At 40.3% G+C, this 27,130-nt stretch overlaps 1 protein-coding gene across 2 annotated transcripts in view; it reads left to right on the top strand.

Moving 5' to 3' along the window:
• Positions 1–27,130, top strand: part of SSH1 (slingshot protein phosphatase 1) — a 1,317,746-nt gene that overhangs the window by 604,531 nt on the left and 686,085 nt on the right. For both annotated transcript variants that reach the window (XM_044068394.1, XM_044068395.1), the window contains one exon: positions 21,999–22,063. In XM_044068394.1, coding sequence (XP_043924329.1) covers positions 21,999–22,063 — 65 coding nt within the window. The remainder of the gene's footprint in view (positions 1–21,998; positions 22,064–27,130) is intronic.

Raw genomic sequence — 27,130 nt, forward strand, 5'->3', positions numbered from 1 at the left:
CCATTTTATATATAGTATCAGGATGGTATGCCAGCTGTTGCCATTTCTCTCAATTCAGTACCACTCTCCTACCTTCTTCAACAGTTATGCCTGACTGTCAGGTCTTCTGTCATATAATCCATACATTTCACTGCTGGACATCCTTATTTCTTTTTGCTCCATATTGTTTTTATCAGCTTATCTTCTGCTTTCCTGCACATATGCCTGAAACACCATAATGTGTACTTTGTCCTTCTTCAGTTGGAGCTCCTTGGGCTTCTGCTCTGATGTCTTCATTTCATTCAGTCCCACAGTGTGCCTCTTACTTTCCTTTTCTGTCACCTTTACCTTCCTTAACTGCTGTGTCTTCAATGCCCAGATTTCTATACCATACAGTAGTACTGGTTGCACCATAGTTTTTGTGCACCTTACTTTTTAACAACTTTGGCATTTTTCTGTCACACACTACCCCTGACATTCTGTGCCAGTTGGCTGCAGCCCCTCTGATATTAGCGTTGACTTCCTTATTCAGGCGTCCCTTTTCCTCAACTACCCCTCCCATATACTTAACCTATTCTACTATTTTCCCTTGTATCTTAATTTTAATCTGCTTTTGATTATCTCATTTGATGCCATTACAACTGTCTTATCTGTACTCTGTTTCATCCTGTGTACTTTCAGTTTTGCATTCCAGTCCCCTGTTTGCTGAAATTCTTGTTCAGAGACTGCATGTAATGTATAATCTGCATACATTAGCTTTGTTGAACTGTTCCCTCTGATGTCTTTGCTAATGTAGTCCATCATAAGTATAAACAGCAGTGGTCTCGGAGCTGAGCCTTGAGAAGGCCAAAGAGGATTGGCCTTTCAGCTATCCCCTCAAATGATAACCCCTACTGGATTCCCCTAAAATGAAACCAGTTATGCACATGCCCTTCCATTAAGTAGTCAATTTCTCAACTATCTATGCCTACGATATCTCACTGTAATCAAATTAATGAAAAAAAATACATAGACTACAAAGTGTTACAACTCTGTCTACACCTAGACACCTCTCAGTTGCCCTTAATTTTGCAGAGAATCCCTAGATCTTGGCTCTGTGCAGAAAAATATTAGATTTTCTAGTACAATTCTGAGGACTTTAGTAAATCCAGTCTTTAGTAGTTGTGCAGAACCTCCTGGTCCATTAACCTTTTATGTGAATTAGGGTAATATTTTAAATTCTTTCCAGTTTTTGGTGTTTGTCCCCTCATTGTTATAGGCTTTGTCCTGAATTCTTTAGTAAAGAAGTTGAGAGGTATATTGCACATGCACACTTTCACTCTATGTCTCATGCACAAATTGGGTTGATTTTTTTTTTTACCCATGCTGTCTTAACACGGCTATTTCAAACCCTATTTAGCAAAGAGAAATTGAAACAGTTATGTTATGCTGCTTATGATTTTTCTTTCTTACTGTCACTAAAGTGCTGTGTTTAGTGAGTGTAAAAAAAGATGATACTGTTTCACTTTTCCAGTCTATGCTTCTGCCAAGATGCCGGTAACCTGATACTGGGCTCTCCTCATATATTAATAACCTGTTGGAGAACATCTGCTTTCCAGCAGGGTGTTGTGTTGAAGATCCACCCATTTTCAAACAGTAATGCAAGCACAGTGAAAGTTCTATGACTTGCAGAGCAAAATAGGCAATGCCAGTAACAAATTCAGAAACAATGACAGCAATACAACTCAGCAACTTTAATTCAAGCACACCAGTATGGTACAGATTGAGGTTGCAGCATCAAGTAATTCAAACACAGTGATAGTTCTCTGGCTAACGGAACAAGTTCAGCAACAGTAGCAACAGATTCCACAATAGTAAAAATAATAATAGTTCTGTGATAAAAATAATTTAGATACACTACATATACAAGTACTACTTCATGTAACTAGAGAGAAAATAAGTATGGCTAGCAGAAAAAAAATCAGCAGAAGCAACAAAAACTCAACAAAAAGGCATGCCAACCACCTTCAGAGTAAAACTATGGGAACATTAACTTTGCTGTAGGAAGTAAAAGACAGTGTTACAAGCTGAGATCTTAGAGAGGACTTAAATGTGGAATTAGCTCTTGAAGGCAGGTGTACTTGTTTATGTTTACTGCTGTTCCCATGACAACATGCACTGTGTAGCTCAAGTCCCATATGTTAAAAATGGTTACTTGTAGTTCTTCCTCTTCTCCTTGTTTTATCTGGTGTTGTGCTAAGGCAACACAATATCCAGCAACCTGGAAATGTTGAGCACTGAGCCACATTACTAGTCTGTCTTTGTAGTAGAAGTGTTCCCATTAAAGCAGTAGTCAACCAGCAAAACTCACTCAGAAGTGGTCTACAGCAGAAAGTTAGGACAAGATGGCTAAGACGACTTTTCGAACTAGGAGAAAACAGCAACACAGTCTCAACCTTTTTTCAAGTAAGCAGTTCCTGGTGGTCACCTCAGCCCACTTTCAGGTTCTATATGTTGAAAAAGGTTGCTTATAGTTTTTCCTGTTTATTTCTCCTAGTTTTATCTTGTGTTGTGCTAGATAATGCAGTGCAGGATTTACACTGTAGCATGAATCAACCAGTTAACTAAGTAATGAACTCTCTCAGGAATAGCCCACAGCATAAATAGTGAGAAGATAGTTAGTGATCTTGTGTCCAGGAGCAAAGAGCAATATAGTTCAATTGTTTTCGATGTAAGCAGGTACTGGTGATCACTTCAGGCTTCTGTCTGGTCACCAATGTTAAAAATAGTTGCTTGTTGGTCTCCTTTCTCTTTTTATTTTATCCAGTGTTGTGTTACACAGCATAGTGCCAAGCAGAATAAAGCACCAAATAGTGCTACTGGTCTCTTTATGACAAAGGTTCCCACCAAAGTGTTAATCAGCCAGTTAGCGGAATCTCTCAGGAATGTCCCACAGCAGAAACAGCCAGAACAAAATTGTTAGAGTAATGGTTGACAAACCAGTGAAGTAAATACTTTGTCAGCAATGCTACTTGCTATATACACCTACTGGTGCTTAGATTATAGGGACATTATTAAGGTGGCTTAGACCTGTTGCAGTACTACTGGAAGGCAGTTTACTGGATGATTATTATGGCTTACAGCAAGGAGCATTACTTTTTCTCTGTCTGTTTACATTCCGTTAATTTCCTGTCTTCATTTTCTCAAAACTGCAGTGATGTAATACTTTTTTGACTAGCAGTTTTTGTTAATGGCATCTTCAGTTTCTGTTGCTTGCAAGCCTCTTGAAACTTTTCATTTTCTTTTCTGTTGTAGCGTGTAATAGTAAATTGTCTTGTAGGTGGAATCCTATTTGCACACTTTTCTCAGTTGTAAATTTGAATTTTCCCCTTACAAGATCAGGAAATTAGAAATCAATTATGGATCTGTGTAGGAGCTTGCATCTAGTAAAACTCAAGTTTGATTTAAAAAAAAAAAAAAAAAAAAAAAAAAAAAGGAATTTAGAACCATTTAAAATTCCAAATTTCTTAGTTTGCAGAAGCAGGACAGAATAGAAATGAGACAAAACAATGTTATAGTGTGTAGAGATGCCGTGCACCGTGAGAAAAAGCATTCAGTTACAAAACAAGATCGCATTGGAATGCCACCTTGTGACAAAACTAACAATAGAGGAATACTGAGCACTTAAAATGTTGCAAAGGTATTATACTGTTCAGGTGATCAATGGGTCATCTGCTTTATTTATTTATTGTTCTAGTTTTAGCATGTAGTTCTTTAAGGATAATGTGAAATTATATTTAATATTATTTGGGGTATTTCTAACTTTGTGATATCTTAACCTCTTGCATCAGAAGCCTCATGGGATATATGCAAATCACCCCTTAAGGATGTCCGTTATTTCAGCTAAATGGCAATTCGGAGTGTCCATGACTTTTACTTTCATTTTCAAGTCTATATATGGACAATTTCAGGCCATTAAAGCCAAATGGTTGGCTTTAATGGCTTGAAATTGTCCATAAATAGACGTTTGGGAGCTGAAGGAAAATCAGCTACAAAAGGTGATGAAAAAGCACTGACTGAGAAATGTACGGCAGCTGTTCAGCAAAAAGCAGTGCAAGCTGCAGACATGACTTCCAGTAACCTAGAAGAAAGTATAAGGCAACTGCATGCAGACCTGATTAGAATAAACTAAACACTGATAAGAGTACATCAACTCAAACAATAAAAGGCTGGAATAATGGAAGAAGTTTTAAACAGATATTCAGTTAAGGTGATATATCTGTAAGGTGATGAAACTCTGAGATCAAAATGAAGAAAAGGCTGTCTGAAAATGAGACTGCATAAGAAATGTTTTGAAAAATAATAGAATTAGAGGGTAGAGCACATATGGAAAACCTGAGATTTTCTGCTGTACCAGAGAAGCTGAAAGGAACAGACTGTACTAATTTTATGAAAGCACAAATAACCAACTAGACTGGTATTCCACAACAGGAATTCTTAATTGAAAGGACATATTGTGTGTATGCTCCAAACCTGGCTATGAGAAAGCACCCTAGACTTAGATGCACTCTTACCAGTAGAAGGAGTAGATTCTGACAAAACTGTGGCAGAAGGACAAATCACCAAAGGTGGGAGACAGCAGAGTGTTTGTGGAGAATGACTACTCATTGTACACCAGGCAGAAGAGGAGTACATTTATTCCATTATTCAGGAAATGTCGAGAAGCAGGCATGAGATTCAAACTGCTGTACCAATCTATCTTCAAAATATGTTTCCCTGGAGGGGCAGAATCATTTTTTGATTGTTCATGCTAATGACCACAAGGGCCTTTTTAAGCCTAGCCATGTATCCCAAATCTCTGACAAGTTCTGATACCCGTGATAAGTGTAAGCATGAGCCTGGAAGATGAACCATTTACAGGTTACCTGTGTCCATTAGAGACATAGGTGCCAAACCATGGATGCATTTCCTGTTTCCCATCCAATTGTCCAAGTTGCACTTGAATTGGGTTAAGGAGAAACTCTTCTTCACATGGCTGGGGAGCCTGTTCCATAGACTGGGCAGTCTCTGGAATACATACATATCTCTCCAGCAGGTCCTGTTTATATCACAGGCAAGGTTTATGTCTTTAGAATGGGTAATTCTGGTGCTGTTTATTTCAAAAGCCTGTAGGAGACTGAATACAGGGATAGGGCCTTGAGGCGGTCTGCAAAGGACATTTTACTTGCACCCTGTATTCTTTTAGTGAGGGACCTCTGTGGACTTTCCAATAGTTGAATATGCCTGGTCAGGTACATACCAAAGGGGGCATTGTACTCAATGGTAGGTCTGATGAATGCCAAATACAGTGGAATAATGACTTCCTTGGAATTAGATGCCATATCTTTGTTTATAGGTTGCGCAACATAGAATGATTTCCTCACGACTGTAGATACATAATGGTTAAAGGCTAGATTACTGTCTTTGTGTGTTGCTAAGTCTGTGACTACTGGGTCAACTCTTAGGGGTGTGTTGTCAATATGATAGTCACTAGGAATGGATGACTTCCCAAAGGATACTATTATGCATTTCTTGGCATTTAGTTTTAGCCCATGGCTCTGACACCAGTTGCTTGTCTGTGTCAGCTCCTCCCAGAGAGCATTTGTGTCAGTGTGATATTCGATGACTGCTCCTAATTTGCAATCATCTGCAAATTTAGTCAGCCTGAGTCCACTGACATTCGCCTTAACTTCTGAGAAGTAAATGCCAAAAAAGGAGTGGTCCAAGGACTGTTCCCTGAAGACTCAACTTGTGACTGGCCTCTTTGTAGAGGTGGACTCCCCAATTCTAACTTCCTCAGTCCTGTCTGTGAGCCAGTTGGCTATCCACCGGGTGGCATACAGGTTTGTACCTAGCCTCTTGAGTTTGTCAACAATGCCTGTGTGTGGTATTGTGTCAAATGCCTTGGCCAGGTAAGGGTAGGCAGTGTGAATGATTTTGCCCTCATCCATTTTGTTGACTTTCTCAAAGAAGTCAACCAGACTGAGTAGGCATGATCTGCCCTTGACGAAACCAAACTGGGTTGGGTCCAGTATCTGGAAGTTTACTATATCTCTATCGATCATGTCCATAATTCTTTCCATGGCTTTACATAGACTAGTGAGACTTACGGGTCTGTAGTTTCCAGGGTCTGTAGATGGCCCACCTTTGTGCAGAGGGATGACTGTTGCCTTTCTCCATTCATGAGGCATGAGGCCTGTTTGCAGGCTACAGTTAAATAGTAATTTCAGAGGCCCTGATAGGTCATGTGTCATGCTATTTAAAAGGCATCCTGGGATATTGTGTGGGCTCATTGATGCAGTGTTCTTGGTCTTAGAGAGAACAGTAAGGACCTGTTCTCTACTGATAGTAGGGGAAGTTATATTTGATGTTTCCTGAGGGAAGGTTGGGGGAGAGAGGGGTAAAGTTGGAGGTGAATTTATCAGCCAGGAGGATTGCTATATCATATCTTCTGGCACAGTACAAGTGGCTCTATTTACAATGAGCTCTGCACACAATTGTGTATTGCCATTAAGGTTGTGGACATAGCTAAGCAATGCTTTGTGGTAGTCATTGGGCTGGGAGGCCAAACTTGCCTGAAATTTGGCTTTGGTAGACTTTATTTGTCCTCCGAGTTGTTTGTTTGATGAGTGCTTTTATCCTGCTTGGTGCTACACCTTCTAATTTTTGCCATGATTTTCTTGCTCCTTTTAAAAAGCCTATTGATTTTGTAATTCCACCAGGGGTGCTTTTTTTGAGTTAGTTCTGTACTACTTCTGGTGAGTACAGCTGCCTTTATGCAGCTATTAACATGCTTATGCAGGGTTTCTGTGAACAGTTCTGCATAGGCAGCCATGCCTCAGGGTTTGTGGGGGCTTGAATGTTTGCCAGGTTCTCACTTAATAGAAAGAGGTTAGTCTTAGAATAGTTCCTGATTATTACAGGTTTAGCTGGGGTTCCAGGTTTTATTTTTACTTCAAAGGAGACCATTTTGTGGTGTGACCTTACCAGGGAAGGCATTACAGTAGGGGGGTACAGCAGTCTACCATATTAGTGAGGACCAGCTGCATTATGGTTGCACCCCTGGTTGGTGTATTGACTATTTGGTCCAGGGAGTTTGTATTTGCAATATCCAGGAATCTCTGTGCATGTACATTTGGTGTTGTATAAGATTCCCAGTTAATAGTGGGGTAATTAAAGTCACCCATGAATATGGTATTGGGTTGGATGGTTAGTGTTTCTAATAAGTTTGAATACATGGCATGGGTTTCCTGCATCATAGAGGGGGGACCTATAGCTTTCAAGAAGTGTTATTGGATTTTACCTATGGTGATTTGAACATGGAGCAGCTCAAGTGCATTGTCCTGTTTGACCAGCCTTGAGTATATCTATTTTTGATGTAAATAGAGGGGTCTATATTAGAACATCGAATATTTAACTGTTCAAATCACTAAAGGTTGACCTTTAGTGATCGAACTGTTAAAATATCGAATGCTCAAAAAAAAAAAAAAAAACCTAACTGTGTAGGCACACCCCCAGCTACTAAAATATACCAACTCCGAGACAGCACTACATTGAAGTAAATGGAAATCTCCCCTTATGGAGATTTCAGTTTACTTGTTCGATGTTCTGCAGTTTCGCTATTCTTGTGTCAACAATGTCATTCGACATTGTCGGCTTTCGAGAATTTAATATAGACCCAAATAGAGGCACCCCCCCACCTTTAGTCCTTGCCTGTTAGCTAGCTGACCTAAATGTGTAGAAGGCATTATAACCTTGCACTGTGTGCTCTCTGTGGCTTTACACCATGTCTCAGTGACTGCACAGACTACCGCATTCCCTATGGTAAAGAGAGCTTCTAAGGAGTGGAGTTTTTGTTTAGACTCCTAGCTTTGAGGAGTAATACCTTTAGATTTTATTGGTTTAGATTTGCTATGTCGGAAGTACTTTCAGTTTGGCATTGCCTAAAAAAGGCTCTATGGGAGAAGACAATGTTTTAGCGAATATTCAAAAGCCTAGAGGAGAGAGGTGCAGACAATCCCTGTCAAAGCAGTGTGGTCTATTGATCATCTCCTTCCACGCTAACAAATATTGCACCCCCTTTGAATGACACCAGAAACTAAGCCAATTATTAAAGTCAATCGTCTTTTTGTTCGTATTGTTGCATCATCCTTGGAGAAGGTAAAATGCTGCTTAATGCTAGGCTCATACCAGCCTGAGACACGTATTCCGAGAGCTCCATGACGTCTTTCTTCATATAGTCAAGGAAGTATGTCTCTGGTCATTTACTCCCACATGGACTATGACTGAGTCATGCGTAATTTGGCAGATCCTAGCCCATCATAAGCAACTAACCGTAACTTTCTCCTTACTCAGCCTGGTGAGAAGGACATCAGTGTGTCTTATGATGGAGTCTCCCAATGAATAGAATGTTGGATTGTATGGTGGCTTGCCTTATGGGCTTAGAGGTGGAGGCTCCATGAGATGTAGCTCTTTGTTGATGTGGATGTTGTTTTGAAAGAGTGCATTTGGGACTGCTGAGGGTATTTGTAAACTGTACTTTGTCTAGGAGGTCTTTGTGGTTTAAGAAGATTACATGCAAGTGCCTCAGCATATGTGGGTTGATATGTCTGCTTTGAATTGTGCGTGATGGGTGCAGCGAGTACTACTGGCAACCTTATAGACATTAGGAATACTTTTGTGTAAGAGCTTTGCCTCCAGTGATATTGTGTAAATACATCTGTCACATACCATATCAGTTTGTTTGAGAATTAATTGGTTGCCAGTAAACATGAGCCAATTTCTATATTGCCTCAGGATACCCATATCCTCCAGGCTGGTAATGAAGACAGTAGGAAAGTTCATATCCATGGCAACAGACCCTATTTATTGATTAGACAGCTGAGTGAGAATATCAGTCACTGTCAGGAGTATCTGGTTTGCAACTATGTGAACAGTGCTGGTCACTGCAAATTAGTTGTCCTGCAAGCAACTAGGTTTTGGAGAAATTTCATTTGTGCTTTTACAGGAAAAATATCACTCAAGGTGTCCGAGTCCATACAGAGCTCTGCCAAACAATTGAGGGGAAAATAATACATAGACCCTGAAAATTTAAGGTTGATGTATTTAGGTAGATATTCTGTAGTTAGAAATAAACCAAGCAGTGCTTACTGAAAGCAAAGCATTAGCTTGTCAAGAATGGTGAAAAGAGAGTAGTCGCATGAAAGGCTACTGCCTGGCAGCTACTAATGCTGGTGTCACCACAACCTCATTCTGTTGGGATACAATGCTCCTTTGCATCTTCTCTCACCAGAAACAAAATGTTAGCACCAATCTCAAGAAGAAAAGCAGGCCACAGCCTGTTTGGTGATCTGTAGCCTTGGCCCAGATGATGCAAGGGGTCTGTATAGGCTTATAGCCTTTTTCTCGTAGATGCCTTGAATAGCAACCAGACCAATCAGGAAAGTTAAGCACAGATACTCACTCTCCAACCAGAAACAGTCAGGAATCAATGTATTCTGCTCCTTCTCTCATAAGGACCAGAATATAAGCACAGATTCCAAGCTGTCACCTTTAAAGCAGTTATTAGGCTTTCTGGTGATCAGCAGTATCCAAGAAGTAATATCCCTGTACTCCTCTCACCAGGAAAAAAACAGAAGCACTAATCCCAAGATGACTACGGAGAGGCAGAATGTGGGCTGTCCAGTAACTGGTGGTCTTGTAATAGATGTTTAAAGGTAAGAAGAAAAAATGGCTTATTCTAAACACTGCAGTGTGCACTAAGCAGTTAGATATGAAAGTGGGTAACTTAAGTTTTAGCTGTCTAAGTGGAGAGCTACCATTTTTAAAAGCGCAAGATAGATTGAAAGTGAGTGGGTTTTTTGTACTTCTTGTAATAAAGACCATAGTGAGATTGTGTCAGTGAAACCTCTTCCAGTGTTTCAATGAAAAATGCTTGAGAGAAAGAAAAAAAACTTAAGAGTTGATTAGAAGAATCAAGAGTGCATTGGAAATGAAGCACGACAGAATTTGGGAGATGGAGATGAAACAGGAAAAGAACCAGTAACTTGTAAATTGACAAATGTGGGATTACAAAACAATAATTATATTTGTGAAACCTGACAGAACAAGAAAATCTGGAAATACTGGATTTTCTTGGACTTTGTTAAACTTAGGCTATCAGCCCTAGGGCCTATACAAGCCTAGTCATAACAATTCCCTGGCTATTTCTTCCCACAATATTTACTTCCCTGGACCCCTGTCTAGCAGGGCAACTGATTTAATCCCCGGAGTGAATTTCCTATCTCCCGTCCAGTCATCAAGGTTCCTTTTGAAAAGGGCCAAAGAGGCGCTCTGCTTGACATGTATTGGCAGTCTATTCCAGAGTCTGGAACTTGTGGGGGACTCTAAAGCATATGGCCTACTTCATGTCATTAATATTTGGAAAAATACTTGGGAGGGGAAGAGGAGGGAGAAAGTTAACTAAGTAAAACAACATTTTTTTCATAATTGTACTATTTTAATAGTGTATGATTTTCTTTGCATGCTATAAAGTAGTTTTCTCCATTATTTTTAAGCTTAATGAGGATACCACTGTAAATAGATGCTCCTGCTTTTTGTTTTATTTCTCCATGTTCAGTTTTGATCTGGTTAAAAGAGCATGAGAAAAGAAAAATTAGTGTGCTTTTGCTCATTCTTGCATACGGGAATGATTGGGTTAAGGCTCTTAGCCTCAGTCTAGTAACAAGTTTTAAGAGAAAGCAGGTAAATGAAAAAGAATATTGAATATTATAAGGCTCTTTCTAGTAAACAAATGTATGCTTGGCAGTTTTGTTTCCAGTTCTCATGTCTCTAAGAGACAATCTGATAAAGAGAAATGTCTTGGAGAAAATGTTTTCTGAAAGCATTCAAGTGTTTTTCCAGCTGAGAAGATTATAAAGATAATACAAAGCCAGTGGCTGTCAGTTTGGAACATTTGTTCCTATTAGGAGGGTAAAACATCAATGTTTGAAGATGTACATAGTTTTTTGTGTTGTTTGGGGGTATTGGAGTGTATTTTTGTTTTATTTGAGGGCTTTCAATAAATCAGAAAGCTTTGTAAGATGTGGCATAGGCTGAAACGTATGTGACAAGAAATAACTGTGTAAAAGTGTAACTTGCCAAACAAGTCTATGCATGTAACAAAAGCTGGAACTAGACATTTAACAACAAAAGGTCAAACGTGAAAGGTGGGAATAATAACTTTTAAGAAAATAATCATCATTTTCTTTCGGCTGTTCCCGTTAGGGGTCGCCGCAGCAGATCGCCTGTTTCCATTTCTTCCTGTCCTCTGCATCTTGCTCTGTCACACCAACTACCTGCATGTCCTCTCTCACCACATCCATAAACCTTATCTTAGGCCTTCCTCTTTTCCTGTTACCTGGTAGCTTCATCCTTAGCATCTTTTTCCCAATATACTCAGCATCCCTTCTCAGCACATGTCCAAACCAACGTAATCTTGCATCTCTGGCTTTGTCTCCAAACCTTCCAACCTGGGCTTGACCCTCTAATATACTTGTTCCCAATCCTGTCCACCCTTGTCACACCCAGTGCAAATCTTAACATCTTTAATTCTGCCACATCCAGCTCAAACTCCTGCCTTTTTGTCAATGCCACTGTCTCCAACCCATATAACATAGCTGGTCTCACTACCCTCTTGTAGACCTTCCCTTTCACTCTTACAGGTACTCGTCTGTCACAAATCACTCCTGACACTCTTCTCCACCCACTCCATCCTGCCTGTACTCTCTTCTTCACCTCTCTTCCACACTCACCGTTACTCTGAACTATTGACCCCAAGTATTTAAACTCACCCACCTTCGCCACCTCTACTCCTTGCATCCTCACCATTCCTCTATCCTCACTCTCATTCACACACATATATTCTGTCTTAGTCCGGCTAACCTTCATTCCTCTTCTCTCTAGAGCATATCTCCATCTCTTCAGGGTCTCCTCCACCTGTTCCCTACTCTCACTACAGATCACAATGTCATCTGCAAACATCATAGTCCATGGGGACTCCTGTCTGATCTCGTCTGTCAACCTGTCCATCACCATTGCAAATAAGAAAGGGCTCAGAGCTGATCCTTGATGTAACCCCACCTCCACCTTAAACGCATCCGTCACTCCCACCGTAGACCTCACCGCCATCACACTACCCTCGTACATATCCTGTACCACTCTTGCATACTTTTCTGACACTCCTGACTTCCTCATACAATACCACAACTCCTCTCTAGGCAGCCTGTCATATGCTTTCTCTAAGTCTACAAAAACACAATGCAACTCCTTCTCTGTACTTCTCCATCAACACACTCAGAGCAAAGATCGCATCTGTAGTGCTCTTTCCTGGCATGAAACCATACTGCTGATCACTAATCATCATGTCCCTTCTTAACCTTGCTTCCACTACTCTTTCCCATAACTTCATGCTGTGTCTGATCAGTTTTATCCCTCTGTAGTTACTACAGCTCTGCACATCATCCTTATTCTTAAAAATTGGTACCAAAACACTTTTTCTCCATTCCTCAGGCATCCTCTTACTTTCCAAGATTTCATTAAACAATCTGGTTAAAAACTCCACTGCCATTTCACCTAAACACCTCCATGCTTCCACAGGTATGTCATCTGGGCCAACAGCCTTTCCAACTTTTAAGAAAATAATGCTTTCTGTAATTTCTTTAAATGTCAATGGTCTCAAAGATAATACAAAAAAAGAGATAGTAGTGATCTATATTAAAAATGTAGAGTGCAAATAGCTATGCTCCAGGAGACGCTTGAAAATAACTGAACACATGAATTTGATAGGGGTTTTCAGGATGGTTATTCAGCAGAATACCTGGGGCAGAAGAAAAGAGGAGTACTTATATTAATTGCAAGAGGAGCTCCAATAGTGACAGAAGAAGATAAAAAAAGATATTAATGGTAGATGTGTAGTGCTAAGTGGCTATTGCCAAGGGAGGAGGATTGCACTGTTATGTGTTTATATTCCAGCTAAGACTGCTATAATGGAGTTAAGAATATTCTGGGAGAAATAATCAGCTTTCATCGAGGAATATTGCTTATAGGTGGGGACTGGAATTTGTTGCAACAGTGAAGATGTGTCTGGGGGGCCCAGAAGGGAAAGTATAACAAAGGAGGGTAGATTTTTGAAGAAATGTATGAAAATATTTGGCATAGAAGATATGAATGTAGTGCTAGGATTTCAGAGTGAATTTGCATATTATTTCCCCAAGATACAAAAACTGGGTTAGATAGAATTTAGATTTCACAGGAACGTGTACATTTAATTGAAAGTCTTGATACACACTCAATAACTATTTCAGATCCTGTGTCAATAATAACTAAAATAAAAGCACAGAGTAATGAAATAAAATTGAGACACTGGCGCTTTCCCACCTATCTGTTGAAAAGGGAGGAATTTAAGGAATTAGTAGTGAAAAAGATTAGAAATTTCTTCTGAAAATATATCTGGGGAATGACATAAAATTGAAGTGGAGTTTAAAGATAGGGTGGAAATAAAGAGATATATCATTAAGAAATAATAATTATTTAGAAGGACCGACAAATGTTAAAGTATTGCAAAATAGGGGAAATCCCACAGAACAAGAAGAGGAACAACTGCAGAATGCTAAACAGAAATTAGGGCTTACCTAGATAATATGCATGAATTTAGAAAGATTGTTGTTAAACAGCTTTTTATTTTTTTATAATAACTCTAGAGCACAAAAACTTCTAACACGACGACTCTGGCGACAAAAAGAAAAGGCTGTCATCAAGCTTAGGGAGCCTATAACAAGGAAGATAACAAGAGAGCCTGTAGAAGTATTAGAAATATTTTCGAAATTCTATGAAAGTTTGTATAAAGCAGAGAAATATGGAAACCAATAAAATATACACATGGAAATGTTTATGGAAGAATTAAATATGCCAAGATTACTGGTAGATAAGGCTCAATTACTAACAAGAAAGATAGGAGGAGATGAGATAAAAATGGTGATGTATAACCAGTCTACAAAAAAGTCCCTGGGATTAGATTGTATTCTAGAAGAAAGTCCCTGGGATTAGATGGCGTTCCTGTGGAAGTTTGGAAGCTAGGAGGGGAAAAAACTGATAAAGACCTGGCAGGTTTTGTTTAAGGGTATTTTATGAGGAGAGGAAGTACCAACATCCTGGGAGAAAGCAGTGGTAGATGTAATACCTTAAGAGGGTAAAGATCTATCAGATCCAGCATCATACAGGCCCATTTCAATACTAAACCATGATTATAAATTGTTAGTCTATAATGGCTAAAATAATGCCAAAAGTGATGGATAGGGATCCACATGGTTTTGTGGAGGAAAAGCAAACATTTGACAACATTAACAGAACATTGATGATCCAGAGTGAAGCAGAATGTAAGAAAATACCACTGTTGTTGATGGGTGTTGATGCATCATATTTAGAACCATTGGCAAAGAAAATAAGGGACTCAGAAATTCAAGGATATAATTGGTAAGGTAGTCAAGAAAAGCTGGCTTTATTTGCAGATGAAATAATGTTATACCTGAAACTAGAAATGGACATTACAGTGTTATGGATACAAAATTCATGAAACTAAAAGAAGGGCAATAGCATTAGGTACTCACACAAGAACTGATTCAGCAATATCTATATTTATGGGGATGTGAAAAAATAAAGTATTTAGGAGTATGGATTAAAATGATCCTGGTGTGGATAATACAAAAAGTGAGAAAATGGAAGCTCTGTTGTATGGATATCGATATTAAGATACAAGCAGTTAAAATGTTTTTAGTCTTGTAGACAGATCAGGCATATTGTTGTCAACCAAAAGGAGAAGTTGTGGATGGCAATTAATAAAGAGCTGAAGGATTTTATCTGGGAGGGGAAGACTGCAAGAGTCAATTGGAATAAGATGATTTTTCTAACAGAACAGGGTGGATTGGGATTACCCAATTTGAATGGGTATTTCACAGCAACACAGTTAAGGCTCCCATACATAGCACAAGCAGAAAATTATAATTCAAAGTGGAAAAGGATTATGATGAAAGGGGGAGGGCTTAAGAAACAAGCAGAGACAGGGATTTTGGATGCACATTTAAGGAAAATAACAATAATCCTACAGAACATTGTATTCATAAAATAGCCGAAAATATTCCAAGAACTAAGCCAACATGGAAATGGAGAAAGGAGATTCTGATGATAGGGATGACTGCAGTTAGGGATACAGACAATAGGCAAGAGGGGGCTGGAATTTATTGGAGAAAACTGGCATAGGAACCAAGGAATTTGAAGCAAGTAGAAAGAGAGAGAAAGGTAATAGAATGGGAAGATGCTAAGAATTTCTACGGACTACAGGTTAGAGATTGCCTTCCCTATCAAGGATTGATATCGGAGTGTAGACAGAGAAAGAAATAGGGGGGTCCCAAATGAAAGACCAGCACTGGTAAGGTTTTCAGTAAAATCTAAAACAGAAGCTGCAGTGAAAAAAGGAACAATTAGTAGAGCACATAAAATATTGCATGATAACTATAAAAATCAATCAGAGGAGGTTAGAAAGGATTGGGAAGAAAGATTGGATAATCAGTTCACAAAGAAACCATGGGGGGATATATGCATGTCTCCCAAATATACAACAAAGTGAAAACGATTTTAGATCTTTGCTTGGAAGTGTTTACATAGATATTTTTATACTCCAAGTAGACTCCAAAGAATTTTTCCTCCGGTAGACAGCAAATGTTGAAGGTGTGATGCGGAAAAAGGAGGTAACTGGGAGCATATTTTCTGGGAGTGTAATGAGTTGGCAGCCTTTAAATCTGCAGACTGCTCTGTCAAGGTTACTGGGTGAGCAAATTGGTTTAACCAAGGAAATTATTATTTTTTTTGAGCTATGATATAAAATTGAAATTGTCTAGACATAGTAAGGCCTTGCTGAGTCTAATCATTAATGGCTGGCTGACAAAAAACAGTTACTAGAAAATGGAAGTTAAAGTCTAAACCAACTTTACTAGAAGTAGTGAGTATATTAACAGAGATAAAACAACTGGAACTGGGACCTTTAGAAAATTGTAGAAGCAAATTACATAGGAAAAAATGGGAACAGTGGGAACAATACATGCAGAAGGAAGGATTTGAATGAGCTATGTAATGTTTGACTGACAATGGCTGGGTAGATTTTAAGTGATATATAATGTTTCCAACTACAATTGTTAGCGTGGTTTGTAATGTATAATGTTTGCAACTAAAATTAGTTAAATATTATGTGTTTTCATATAAATGTCAGATTGCCTATGTCATAAGTGATAATTTAATAAAGATGTTTCTTGTTTAAAAAACTACAACTCATGAAAGTGTCCTCTTTGAACTGGTAATCCTGACATTTTAACTACCTAAATATACCAACAGCAGGGTCATACCCTGTTAAGAAAAAAGGGTATTTTGAGTTGGTTGCCATACTGCTGTACTGTTTGAGTTGGCTCTTCACAAACTTGTATGCTACCAAAAAATAAGGATCTCTTGTAGTTGACAGGACCATCTGAGTATGTTTGTACTAACAAATTCGATTCCAACTCAGAAATTTAGATTATAGGGCATAATTTTTACCTTAACCTTGTGCTCAAGGTCCCGCGACTTCACTTACACCTTCAGAATAAATATATAATAAGCAGAAAAAGCAATCACCAGAACTACGGAGCAGTGACCCAGCAATAGCAATGGATAAACAAATAAAAAAATAAAAATGAAGCAAATAAAACACAGTGCTTTTGCAATTTTTCTTGTTGACTGTACGTTGCCTTGAAGAAGGAATTTACTTTTTCAGTAAGCCATCAGACCCAGCACATGGTACTGTGTTTTATTTACACCTTCAGAATCCTTCATACTTTGAAAGTGTTATTGCAAAATTTGTAAATGTGAAGACTCATTGTTGAAGTGAATCCTGAATGTGTAACAAATGGTTATTACTGGGAGACTCAGTCAAAATCATATATATATATATATATATATATATATCTGTATCTATATATAGTACACAGGGATCTACTTCACATGACTGAAAACTCAAAATACTGAATTTCCTTTGACTGAGGCCACAATACCTAATTTTCAAAATACTGAAAACTCATTTGACTGAGTCTCATTATACTGAAAGCTTACAGTGCTGAATTTCAAAATACTAATATCTAGTTAGGAACATGGGTTCATAGGTTGGTACTAGGCTATCGGTCCTTGGGCCTATGCAAGTCTAGCCGTAACAATTCCCTGGCTATTTCTTCCCACACTATTTACTTCCCTGGACCCCTGTCTTGCAGGGCAACTGACGTGATCCCCGGGGTGAATTTCCTTTCTCCCATTCAATCATCAAGGTTCCTTTTGAAGTGGGCCAAAGAGGCGCTCTGTTTGGCATGTATGGGCAGTCTGTTCCAGAGTCTGGGGAGTCTCTGGGTCAGGAACCTATCCCTCCAGCATGTTTTGTTTATTGTGATGACAAGATTTAGATCCCTGGAGCGTGTGGCTCTGGGGCATTGGGATTTCTTTTAAGTATAGCATGTCCCACAGCTCTGGGTTTGACATGGCCTTGTATGTTAAGCAGAGATCACCTCTGAGTAGACGATATGCGACTGAGTATAGCAGGAGTTTTTTAAGGTGGTCAGCCTAGGGCATCTGCTTTAGGCCTGTGAATGTTTTAGTGAGGTATTTCTGCGGCCTTTCCAGTTGTTGCAGATGTCTTGAGAGGTACATACCAAATGGGGCGTTGTATTCTATAATGGGTCTAATGAGGGATGAGTACAGTGGGACATTGACCTCCTTTTTTCTGGATGAAAAGCCCTTAGTGATGGTGTGCCACATAGAAGGATTTCCTGACTGTTGTGGCGATGTGGTTATCGAAGGTGAGACCACTGCCCACCTGTGTCCCCCTGTTATCACACTTTCGGTGTTTAGTGTACTGCCACCTATGTGATAATTCATGGGTACATGTTTTTTCTCAAAGGGGATAACTGTACATTTCTTGGCATTGAGCTTGAGCCCATGGCTCTGGCACCAAGCATCTGTTTCTGTAAGGCCGTTTTGTAGAGTATCTACATCATTTGGGGATTCAATAATGGCTCCCAGTTTGCAGTCATCTGCAAACTTTGTTAGCCAGAGTCCCTTAGTGTTGGCCTGTACTTCAGAGAAGTAGATGCCAAACAAGAGAGGTCCCAGGACTGAACCCTGAGGTACTCCACTTGTCTGGGGCTGGATTTGGAGTCAGCTACTTTTACAGTGTGGGTTCTGTCAGTAAGCCAGTTGACAACCTATCGAGTGATGTAGGGATTAATTCCCAGCTTAGTAAGTTTATGATCCCAGAGTGGGGGATGGTGTCAAAGGCCTTGGCGAGGTCCAGATAGGCTGTGTAGACTGCCTTACCCCTCGTCCACAGCTCTGGAGACTGATTTGAAGAAGCCAATAAGGTTCAGGAGACAAGATCGTCCCTTCACGAACCCAAACTGGGTGGGGTCTAGTGTTTTAAGGTTGCCAATGTCTTTGTTTATAAGTTCCATGATAATACGTTCTATAGCCTTGTAGATCAGGCTCGTCAGACTGATGGGGCAGTATTTCCCGGGATCCAAGATGGATCCCCCCCCTTGTGGAGTGGGATAACTGTAGCTGTGTGCCACTCAGTTGGCATGAAGCCTGAGGTGAGGGTATGATTAAACATGGCACATAGGTGAGGTGCCTGTTCATTTTGTAGTTCATGTAGTACACAGCACCGGATGTCATCTGGTCCCATGGATGCTGTATTTGTAGCTTTGGAGAGTGCGTTTTTTTACCTTTGTGGCCGTTATTACTGGAATTTGGCAATCTTCCAGTATTGAGATGGATCATTTAGGGGGTGAGAGGGGGTGAAGATGGCACTTAATCGATCTGCCAGGATATTGGCAATATCCTTGGGATCAGTATATTTAATGCCATTCTGTTGTAGCTCAGAGCAGATCTGAGCATTGCCATTTAGATTCTTGACATAGTTATAGAATACCTTGTGGTTGTCTTTGGAATCTTTGGCAATTTTATTTTCGTAACTAGCTTTGGAGGATTTTATGAGGGATCTCAGCTTCTTACTGAGGCTGGTAAGGGAGTTTTTTGCATCCTGGGATTTTCCTCTTTTCTGCAACAGTTTTTTCCTTTTGTTGTAAAGTTTGTTTATGGCAGGAGACCACCAGATTGGCTTCCTTTTTTTGGAGGAGAGCATCTTGGTTCTATTTGGGATGGCACGATTCATGAGTGGATGTGCTCGTACAGTGCCTTAGTGTAGGGCTCAGCAGTCGAACTTTCAGTTCCCGTCTGCATGAGTGCCATGAAGTTTGTAACTTCTGACTTGAGTAGCATGAAATTGGCCTTGCAGAAGTTTTTTATGGAGGTTTCCTTACTGGGGTGGGATGTGGATGTTAAGGTTGATTAGCTTATGGTCTGACCTGACCAACGAGGGGGTGACCATAGGTGTGGAGCATCGATTTCCCATGTTGGTAATGACCAGGTCTAGGATATTGGAGCCCCTGGTGGGACTATGGATTAGTTGATCCCGGGCATTGGAATTTATGAATTCCAAGAACCGTTGGGCAAAGGTGTTGCTGCATGATTAGTTTTCACAGTTAATGGCAGGGTCGTTGAAATCACCCAGTATTAGGGTGTTTGGTTGTATATTAATATTTTCCAGTATGTTTAGAAAAGTGTAGTGAGAATCTTGGGGCATGGTGGGGGATCTGTAGCAAGCTACAATTTGGATTGCATTCTTACCTAGTGTTGGTTGCACCTGGAGAATTTCAAATGGATTGTGTTGGGCAACTAACCTGGTAGTGTGAATATCCTTGGTGAATATGGACACTCCTCCACCTTTAGTGTTTCGATCCTGGTTTGGTAGCCGAAAAGTGTGGTAAGAGTTGATGCCTGGTATTACAGGGGTGCTCTCTGGAGCCATGAACCAGGTCTCAGTTACTGCACAGATATTGATGTTCTCCATTTTTAGGAGTGCCTCAAGAGAGTGCATTTTGAGGTTTAGACTTCTAGCATTGAGTAGCATTATCTTCAGATTTTGCATGCTTGCACCTGTTACAGTGGTGGTTTTGTCCTTTGAACTTTGCCTAAAAAAGGCACTATAGGGGTGGCAAGAGCATTGGCCAGTAACCTGAATCCCAGGGGTGACAGGTGCAGACCATCTCTGGCAAAGCATCGTGACTGCTTCAACGAATTTAGGTTTAGGAGACATGATCTGCCTTTTACAAACCTGAACTGGTGGGGTCCAGAGTTTGGAGATTACCATGTCTTTGTTTATAAGTTCCATGATAATACGTTCCATGGCCTTGTAGACCAGGCTCTTTAGGCTAATAGGGCGGTAGTTCCCGGGGCTTGTGGTGGCTCCCCCTTTGTGGAGTGGGATAACTGTCGCTGTGCTCCATTCAGTGGGCACAAAGCCTGAGGTGAGGCTGTGACTGAACATGGTGCTTAGGTAGGGTGCCAGTTCATTCTGTAGTTCATGTAGAACACAGCCTGAGATGTTGTCAGGTCCCATGGATGCTGTGTTCTTGGCTTTGGAGAGTGTTTTTTTTACCTGTGCAGCCATGATTACAGGAACTTTGCATTCTTCCGATATAGAGATGGGCCCTTTAGGGGTGAGAGATGGGTAAAGTTAGCACTGAACCTGTCTGCCAGGATGTTGGCAATATCAGTTGATTTTATATATTTAGTGCCATTGTGCTGTAACTCAGAGCAGATCTCAGTGTTGCCATTGAGATTCTTGACATAGCTATAGAATGCTTTGTGGCTGTCTTTAGAATCAGTGGCAATTTTGTTTTCGTAACTAACTTTGGAGGATTTTATGAGGGATCTCAGCTTCTTACTGAGGCTGACCAGGGAGTTCCTCCAATCATAGGATTTTACTCCTTTTTTGCAGCAGTTTCTTTCTTCTGTTGTAGAGTTTGTTTATGGCAAGGGACCACCAGACTGGCTTCCTTTTTTTGGAGGATAGTATCTTGGTTCTGTTAGGAATAGCGCGATCTATGTATTTGTGTAGGATTCAGCAGTCATACTTATAGTCCATCTGCATGGGTGTCGTGAAGTTTGCCACTTCTGTCTTAAGAAACGTGAAGTTGGCTTTGGAGAAATTTTTTACAGTGGTTTCCCTAATGGGAGGTGGGGGCAGGATGTGAATGTCTAGAGTGATTAGCTTGTGGCCAGATCTGACCAACGAGGAATTGACCTCTTGTGTGGAACACTGGTCACCTATGTTGGTAATGACCAGGTCTTAGGATATTGCTGCCTCTGGTGGGGGTGTGGATAAGTTTATCCAAGGCACTGGAATTTATGAATTCCAGAAAATGTTGAGCAAAAGAGAGTTGGTACATGAGTAGTTTTCCCAGTTAATGGTGGGGTAGTTGAAATCGCCCATTATAAGGGTGTTGGGTTGTACCCTAATATTTTCCAGTATTACATTTCATATGTCTAACAGGAAGTTATTTGCAGAAAAAAAGGGGTCTCTAATAGGCAAACAGTCTGGGTATAACTTGATTTTAATCTTATTTGCCATGTGTTTCTAGTTATACACAATGAAAAATAAGTTTCCTCATGTGAGCACACTCAAATATGCGCATTACTGATTTATACCTCTCAACCTCTTAGCACAAGAGTTCTGGACAAAGCCAAAGATAATGCTGTGGGAACAGCGGTTCAAAACCAGGGACAGATATTTTAACACTTGCTCTTATGTACTTAAAAAATTGGTAGAATAACCGGTATTGCTTTAGCATGCATTTTCTCAAGGATATGAAGTCTGAAACTCAAATTTCGGACATTTAGTGACATCAATCTTCACTGATTTGTCAAAAAATACAATCTTTAAAGGATTAGAATAAAAATATGAGGCCAAAATATAAACATTCTGTGAAAAACTTGACATTTGAGAGGTATGCTTGGTATTATTTGCATTTATTTGTCTTTATTTTGTTTGACAGGAGATCTGCCGCAACATCTCCAGGTGATGATAAACCTCCTTCGCTCAGAAGACAGGATCAAACTGGTAAGGCAGCAACAGCCGTACTGGACAGTAATGCAGCAGCATTTATTCCATGCTCAACATTTTCTTGGTACTGACACAACTGTTCAACCACTGATTAAGTATTAATGCACTAGTGATGTTTAAATGTCCAGGAATTTGTATGTATTGATTGCCTAATATCCCAGCAGAAATCTGTGGGTATTCATGTAGATGTGTTGGTTACTGTTATTAACAACTGTGTATTAATGTAGTCTAACTATTTTAAAATGTACAGGAAGTTTTAGGTATTTGTGCAAACTGTTATTTGGAAAGCCAGAACTGTTTAGGTGCTAACGTAGCAGTGTTTTAGCAATTGTTAGAGCTCTCAAAATAGTAATACCCAGTGTTTAAATCTCCAGATATGTCTGGGGTTTAATTGTGTTGCAACATAAATGGCCAAAGTTCTCTTTTTATTAACTCACCAGAGTTATTCGTTTGGCCAGGACTATCTGATTACTGATACAGCAGTGTTTGCCAAGTCTTCATGAATTTCTGGAAGTAAATGCAGCAATCTTTATTCAATGTTTCCTAGACATTTTTTGGAGTGTCAAAAGGTCAGTATTAATTTAGCAGTATTATCTAAATAGATTGTAGTGGTATTACCGAAGTAGTGCTACATGGCAGTCATAAATGTCCATATTTAAGCAACATTATTAGTGAATTGACCAAATATCTCTAAATATTAATGCAACAGGGTTTGTTAAATGGTTAGAAGCTCCCGATACTCATGCAGAAGTATTTGCTGAATGACTTTCACCAGCATTGGATATCAGTTTTGTACATTTATAGGGCTAGATGCGTGTTTTGTGCCACGGTATTGTCAGATGAATTCATAAAGAGGACTAAACTACTGTATAATACTGGAGGAGGTTTCTGGAGACAAGATTCAGGTCTTTGTATCCTGCCTGCAAAACGAGGCCTTAAGAGCAGTTGCTGTTGAAGCCATGAGACAAAAGACACAGAAGACTAAACTGCTGCCAAATAACTTTTGTCTGCCTAGAATAGAGTAGTGCCACAGCCCCTCCAGTTCCCAGGTTTCTACTGACCAATGGGTTCAGCTGGTTGAAATGTTCACATTCTTTCTTAAATCAAAAGGGTCATATCTCAGAATATCAGATGATTGGGGCATCCTCTACAAACAGAATGGGAGGAATCAGCCTGAGGTTTCTGATCCCTATGATTCATTAGCAGACAAAACTGGCTTATGCTGGCAATATCCTCTCTGTTGAGACATGTGAATCGAATATTGAGGATACTCTGTCCCTTGTTTCACCACCAGAGGATTTCTCCTTTAAAGGGATTCTTCAGAGTATGTGTTCGTTAAGAGACTGAGGAATACTCAGAGGCCCAGCTCCACAGATGCAGAGCTTTCTTGGGCCTGCTTGAGCTTAGAGCATTAGCTGTTCCTCTAGTGATGGATGTCCTGGAGGATATATTTAGAAATGCATTTATGGAGCTAGACTCTGCCCCCCTCGGGGGGGGGGGGGACCTGTAACCTTACCATTTTTGTAGAGGCAAGGATTCTTGCAAGTTTCTTGAGCTGATCCAGCTATGGTATCCGTGGTCTCCAGCAAGGGAACAACTTCGACTCCATCAAGGAATCCTTTTCCCAATGACAGGCAGAGTAGGATATTCAACAGATTTGAGAAAATGTTTTACACTTCTGCTTCACATTGTTTCAGAACTTTGAACCACCAACATCAGCAGTCTCTGGTAAGAGATGATGCAGGCTAAGTCAGAGGGGATAACGGATAAGAATCTGAAGCAGGAGATGCTTGACCAGTGTGAACTTTCACCTCACATTGCCAAGCACTACAAGAAATGTGGTTATGGTGCTGTGGATATATCATGTAGGGCAGGAGCAACAGACTGTTATTTGGAGACTTGCCTGAATTGAGGACAATACCCCTTCGAACAATGAAAAGATTGTATTGCACTATTTAATGTACCTCTGGGAGAGGATCTCCTCTTTGGACCCCCTGCTCAAGGAGTTTTCAAAATACTGGAATAAAAGAACAAAAACCTGTAAACTATGAAGCAGATTTTTTAAGCTGAAGCTCTTAAATTCAAGAGGAACTGCCCAGATAATTATTGGCCCTTATAACCTAACCAGGACAGAAACAGATATGGAAAAGGGAAAAAAGGCAAGTTCAAGACAGAATGCCAATCAAGATCTAAGGAGTAGCATAGGGGTCTCCCAGTGCTGCTACACTCAGGTGGGATGTGTCATGACTCAGCTAAGATAACCCCTTTCCCAAGTACATCCCAGCCCAACGCCTTCCTCTTCCAACTGTGTCTCTTCCCCCTAACAGAGTTGGAGGACACCTAGCCTTTATTGCAAAAAAGTTGGAAGAGCATCAGTCAGGAAATGTGAGTGCTAAACACTCGGGCATTACAGTTCCAGAAGATTCCAAGATGTTCCCTCAATCGCCAAGTTTCACGCCCAGTATCAAGTAACTTTCATTTCTACAGTCTTAAAAGAAATGATTCAGTCAGGGGCCATAGAGACAGCCCCTTCTAGAGCTGAAAGACAAGGGGTCTACTCAAGACTCTTTCTAGTCCTAAGGAAAGTAGGCACATGGACACCCATTCCGGACTGAGCCTATCTAATACAAATTTCATTTTGCCAGAATTCAAAACGTTAATGCTCCAAGCCGTTTCCCACTTCAGGCTGTCATGGTCACTTTGGACTTAAAGGGTGCATAGGTTCATAGGTATATACTACTGTAAATGTCACCAGGGCCTTTATAAGCCTAGTTGCGTAACCCAGCCCAGTCACATCCCCTTGTAACATATACATCTAAACTGGAGGGATATGTTAGGGAGATTCTAAAAAGTTTTGTGAGGGGTTAGGTTAGTTGGGGAATATTTACTATCTGCCTCTGTCTGTAGGAGACATGAGACCAGCCCGGAGGTGATTCTGCTATTTCCCCATCCAATGTTAGATAGGGAATGGTTACTGTTGGCTTCTGTCTGTAAGAAACATGTGGGCCATAAAGAAATGCTAAGCTGTTAGACTACAGACTATTATAAGCCTAGTTAATAACCAGAGGTCAGATCAAATCCTGTACTTGTATCTGTGGGGTAAATACCTTAACTATTTATGCCAATCTTCTCTCCATGCATACCTTCATATCCCTCTTAACCAAAAGCAATTTTCAGTGGGGTGTGGGGGAGCATTTCCAGTTCACGTACTTGTCCTTTGTCTTGTCTACTACACCTAGTGTCTTCATAAAATATTTAACTCCAGTAATTGCCTGTTGCAGGACAGATTATTCAAATTTGTCCCTACCTTGACTATTGTGCCAACATAGTGCAGTCACAACATGGGATTTCCAGGCTTTGTAGTTCATCCTGTTCTGCTTCAGTGATTTTGGTCTCACTATCAACTAAACCAAATCAAATATGACACTACTCAGCCAATTTTGCTTTTCTCTGAGGACATCTGGACACCACCGTTCACAGAACCTTCCTCCCAAAGAACAAAATGTTTCATCTGACTCTGTAATCCCAAAACATTTTTCACCTGGAGATATCAGCAAGAGGGTTCTTCAGACTGATGGGCTACATGACATCTTGCATCCTAACGGTGCCTCTTGCCCATCTACACACAAAGAAGTTTCAGTGGTAACAGTGGTACTTAAGAAAGAGATGGTGTCACCATACTCATTTGTTAAAGACTACAATACCACTGCTGCCTTGCTTCAGAAAAGAGATCTCCTATAATTGTCACCATGGACTCATCTGATCTAGTTTGTAGGGAACTATGTAAGATCTCTGTAAGCTGATGGAAAATGGGATGGTGAGGTAAAAACACACAAACATAAGAGATGGTGGTGGTCATTCTAGCATTCGCGGCATTCAGTCATTTGTTAAAGGAAAGGGTGCTCTAGATAATGACAGACAACACCATAAACAAGGAGGAACTCTTGTACAAGCTTGCTATGTAAGCATGGGAAACAGCTGGATAGACTGGATAACTCTGACAGTGTACATCCCCTCTCAACAGAATATTCTGGCAGATGGTTCATAGGTTAGTACTAAGCTAACTGCCCTTGCGAGCCATTTTAAGCCTAGCCAATTATCCCTTGTGAGACTCAAACCATGCACCTTGTGTTTGTAAGGCAAACACCTTAACCATTAGGCCACACTCCCAACCCCTGGGCTAAGCAGATCTCATGTAGACCACCATGACCGGATACTAAACAGTGATGTCTTGCTGAATCTTACTTGTATTTGGAAGTTTCAGAAACAGAAGTGTTTTTCTCTCTTTTGATCCTGCAATTGAGACAGTTATGTTGTAGGACAGCAACTTCAAAGCTTGGAAATTAGATGCAATCTGTCGGAATTAGACAGGTCTGATGTTCTTCGTGTTTCACTGTTGCAATCATAACACTTGGGTTATCTGCCTGCAGGTAGCCCTCAGATGGCCCGAATACCAGAGACTTAGTATTTCTACATCAGTTGCTGTCACTTCAGGACTGACGTCAGGTCATCAGGGGTATAAAAACAGGCAGCTGATGTCATTACATCAGTCTTTCTTGCCAAGGAGCCCGAAGCAGAAGCAGTTTGCACGAGTGCCAGTTGGCCGCTACCTGAGTTTTCGTTTCTGAATTGAATCACCCTGAAGGCTTCTAAAGCCAAGTTCCCCATTCGGGATCCTTTTTTTTGCTCTAACCAATGTCAGAAAAAGTTAACAATTGTCTCGCCTGTGGAAAGCAAATACCACACTGAGATTTTCATTCTTACTGCTTCACCTGTTTAGGCTCAGACCACGACGTACCTCGCTGTCGGTTTTGTGCTTTGTTCAACTATTCGTCGTCAGGTCCTTATTGTTGCTAAATAATTTTGCTCTTGATCTCAGTATTCCAAAATGGCTTCGGTAAGCCATCCGTCTACCGATCTTCTGAAAAAAACATAAGGATAAAAACAGAGACAGATTGCACGGGTCCAAAACTGCCAACAACGCTTATTTTAAGCTAGTCATCAGTTCACTGGTACTCAGGGAGTCGCTTTCGCAGCCCCTGATAACCCACTTCAGTGGATTTG

This window comes from Protopterus annectens, chromosome 4.part0 (assembly GCF_019279795.1).
Source record: "Protopterus annectens isolate FY-2018-M chromosome 4.part0, PAN1.0, whole genome shotgun sequence".
Lineage (NCBI taxonomy): Eukaryota > Metazoa > Chordata > Ceratodontiformes > Protopteridae > Protopterus > Protopterus annectens.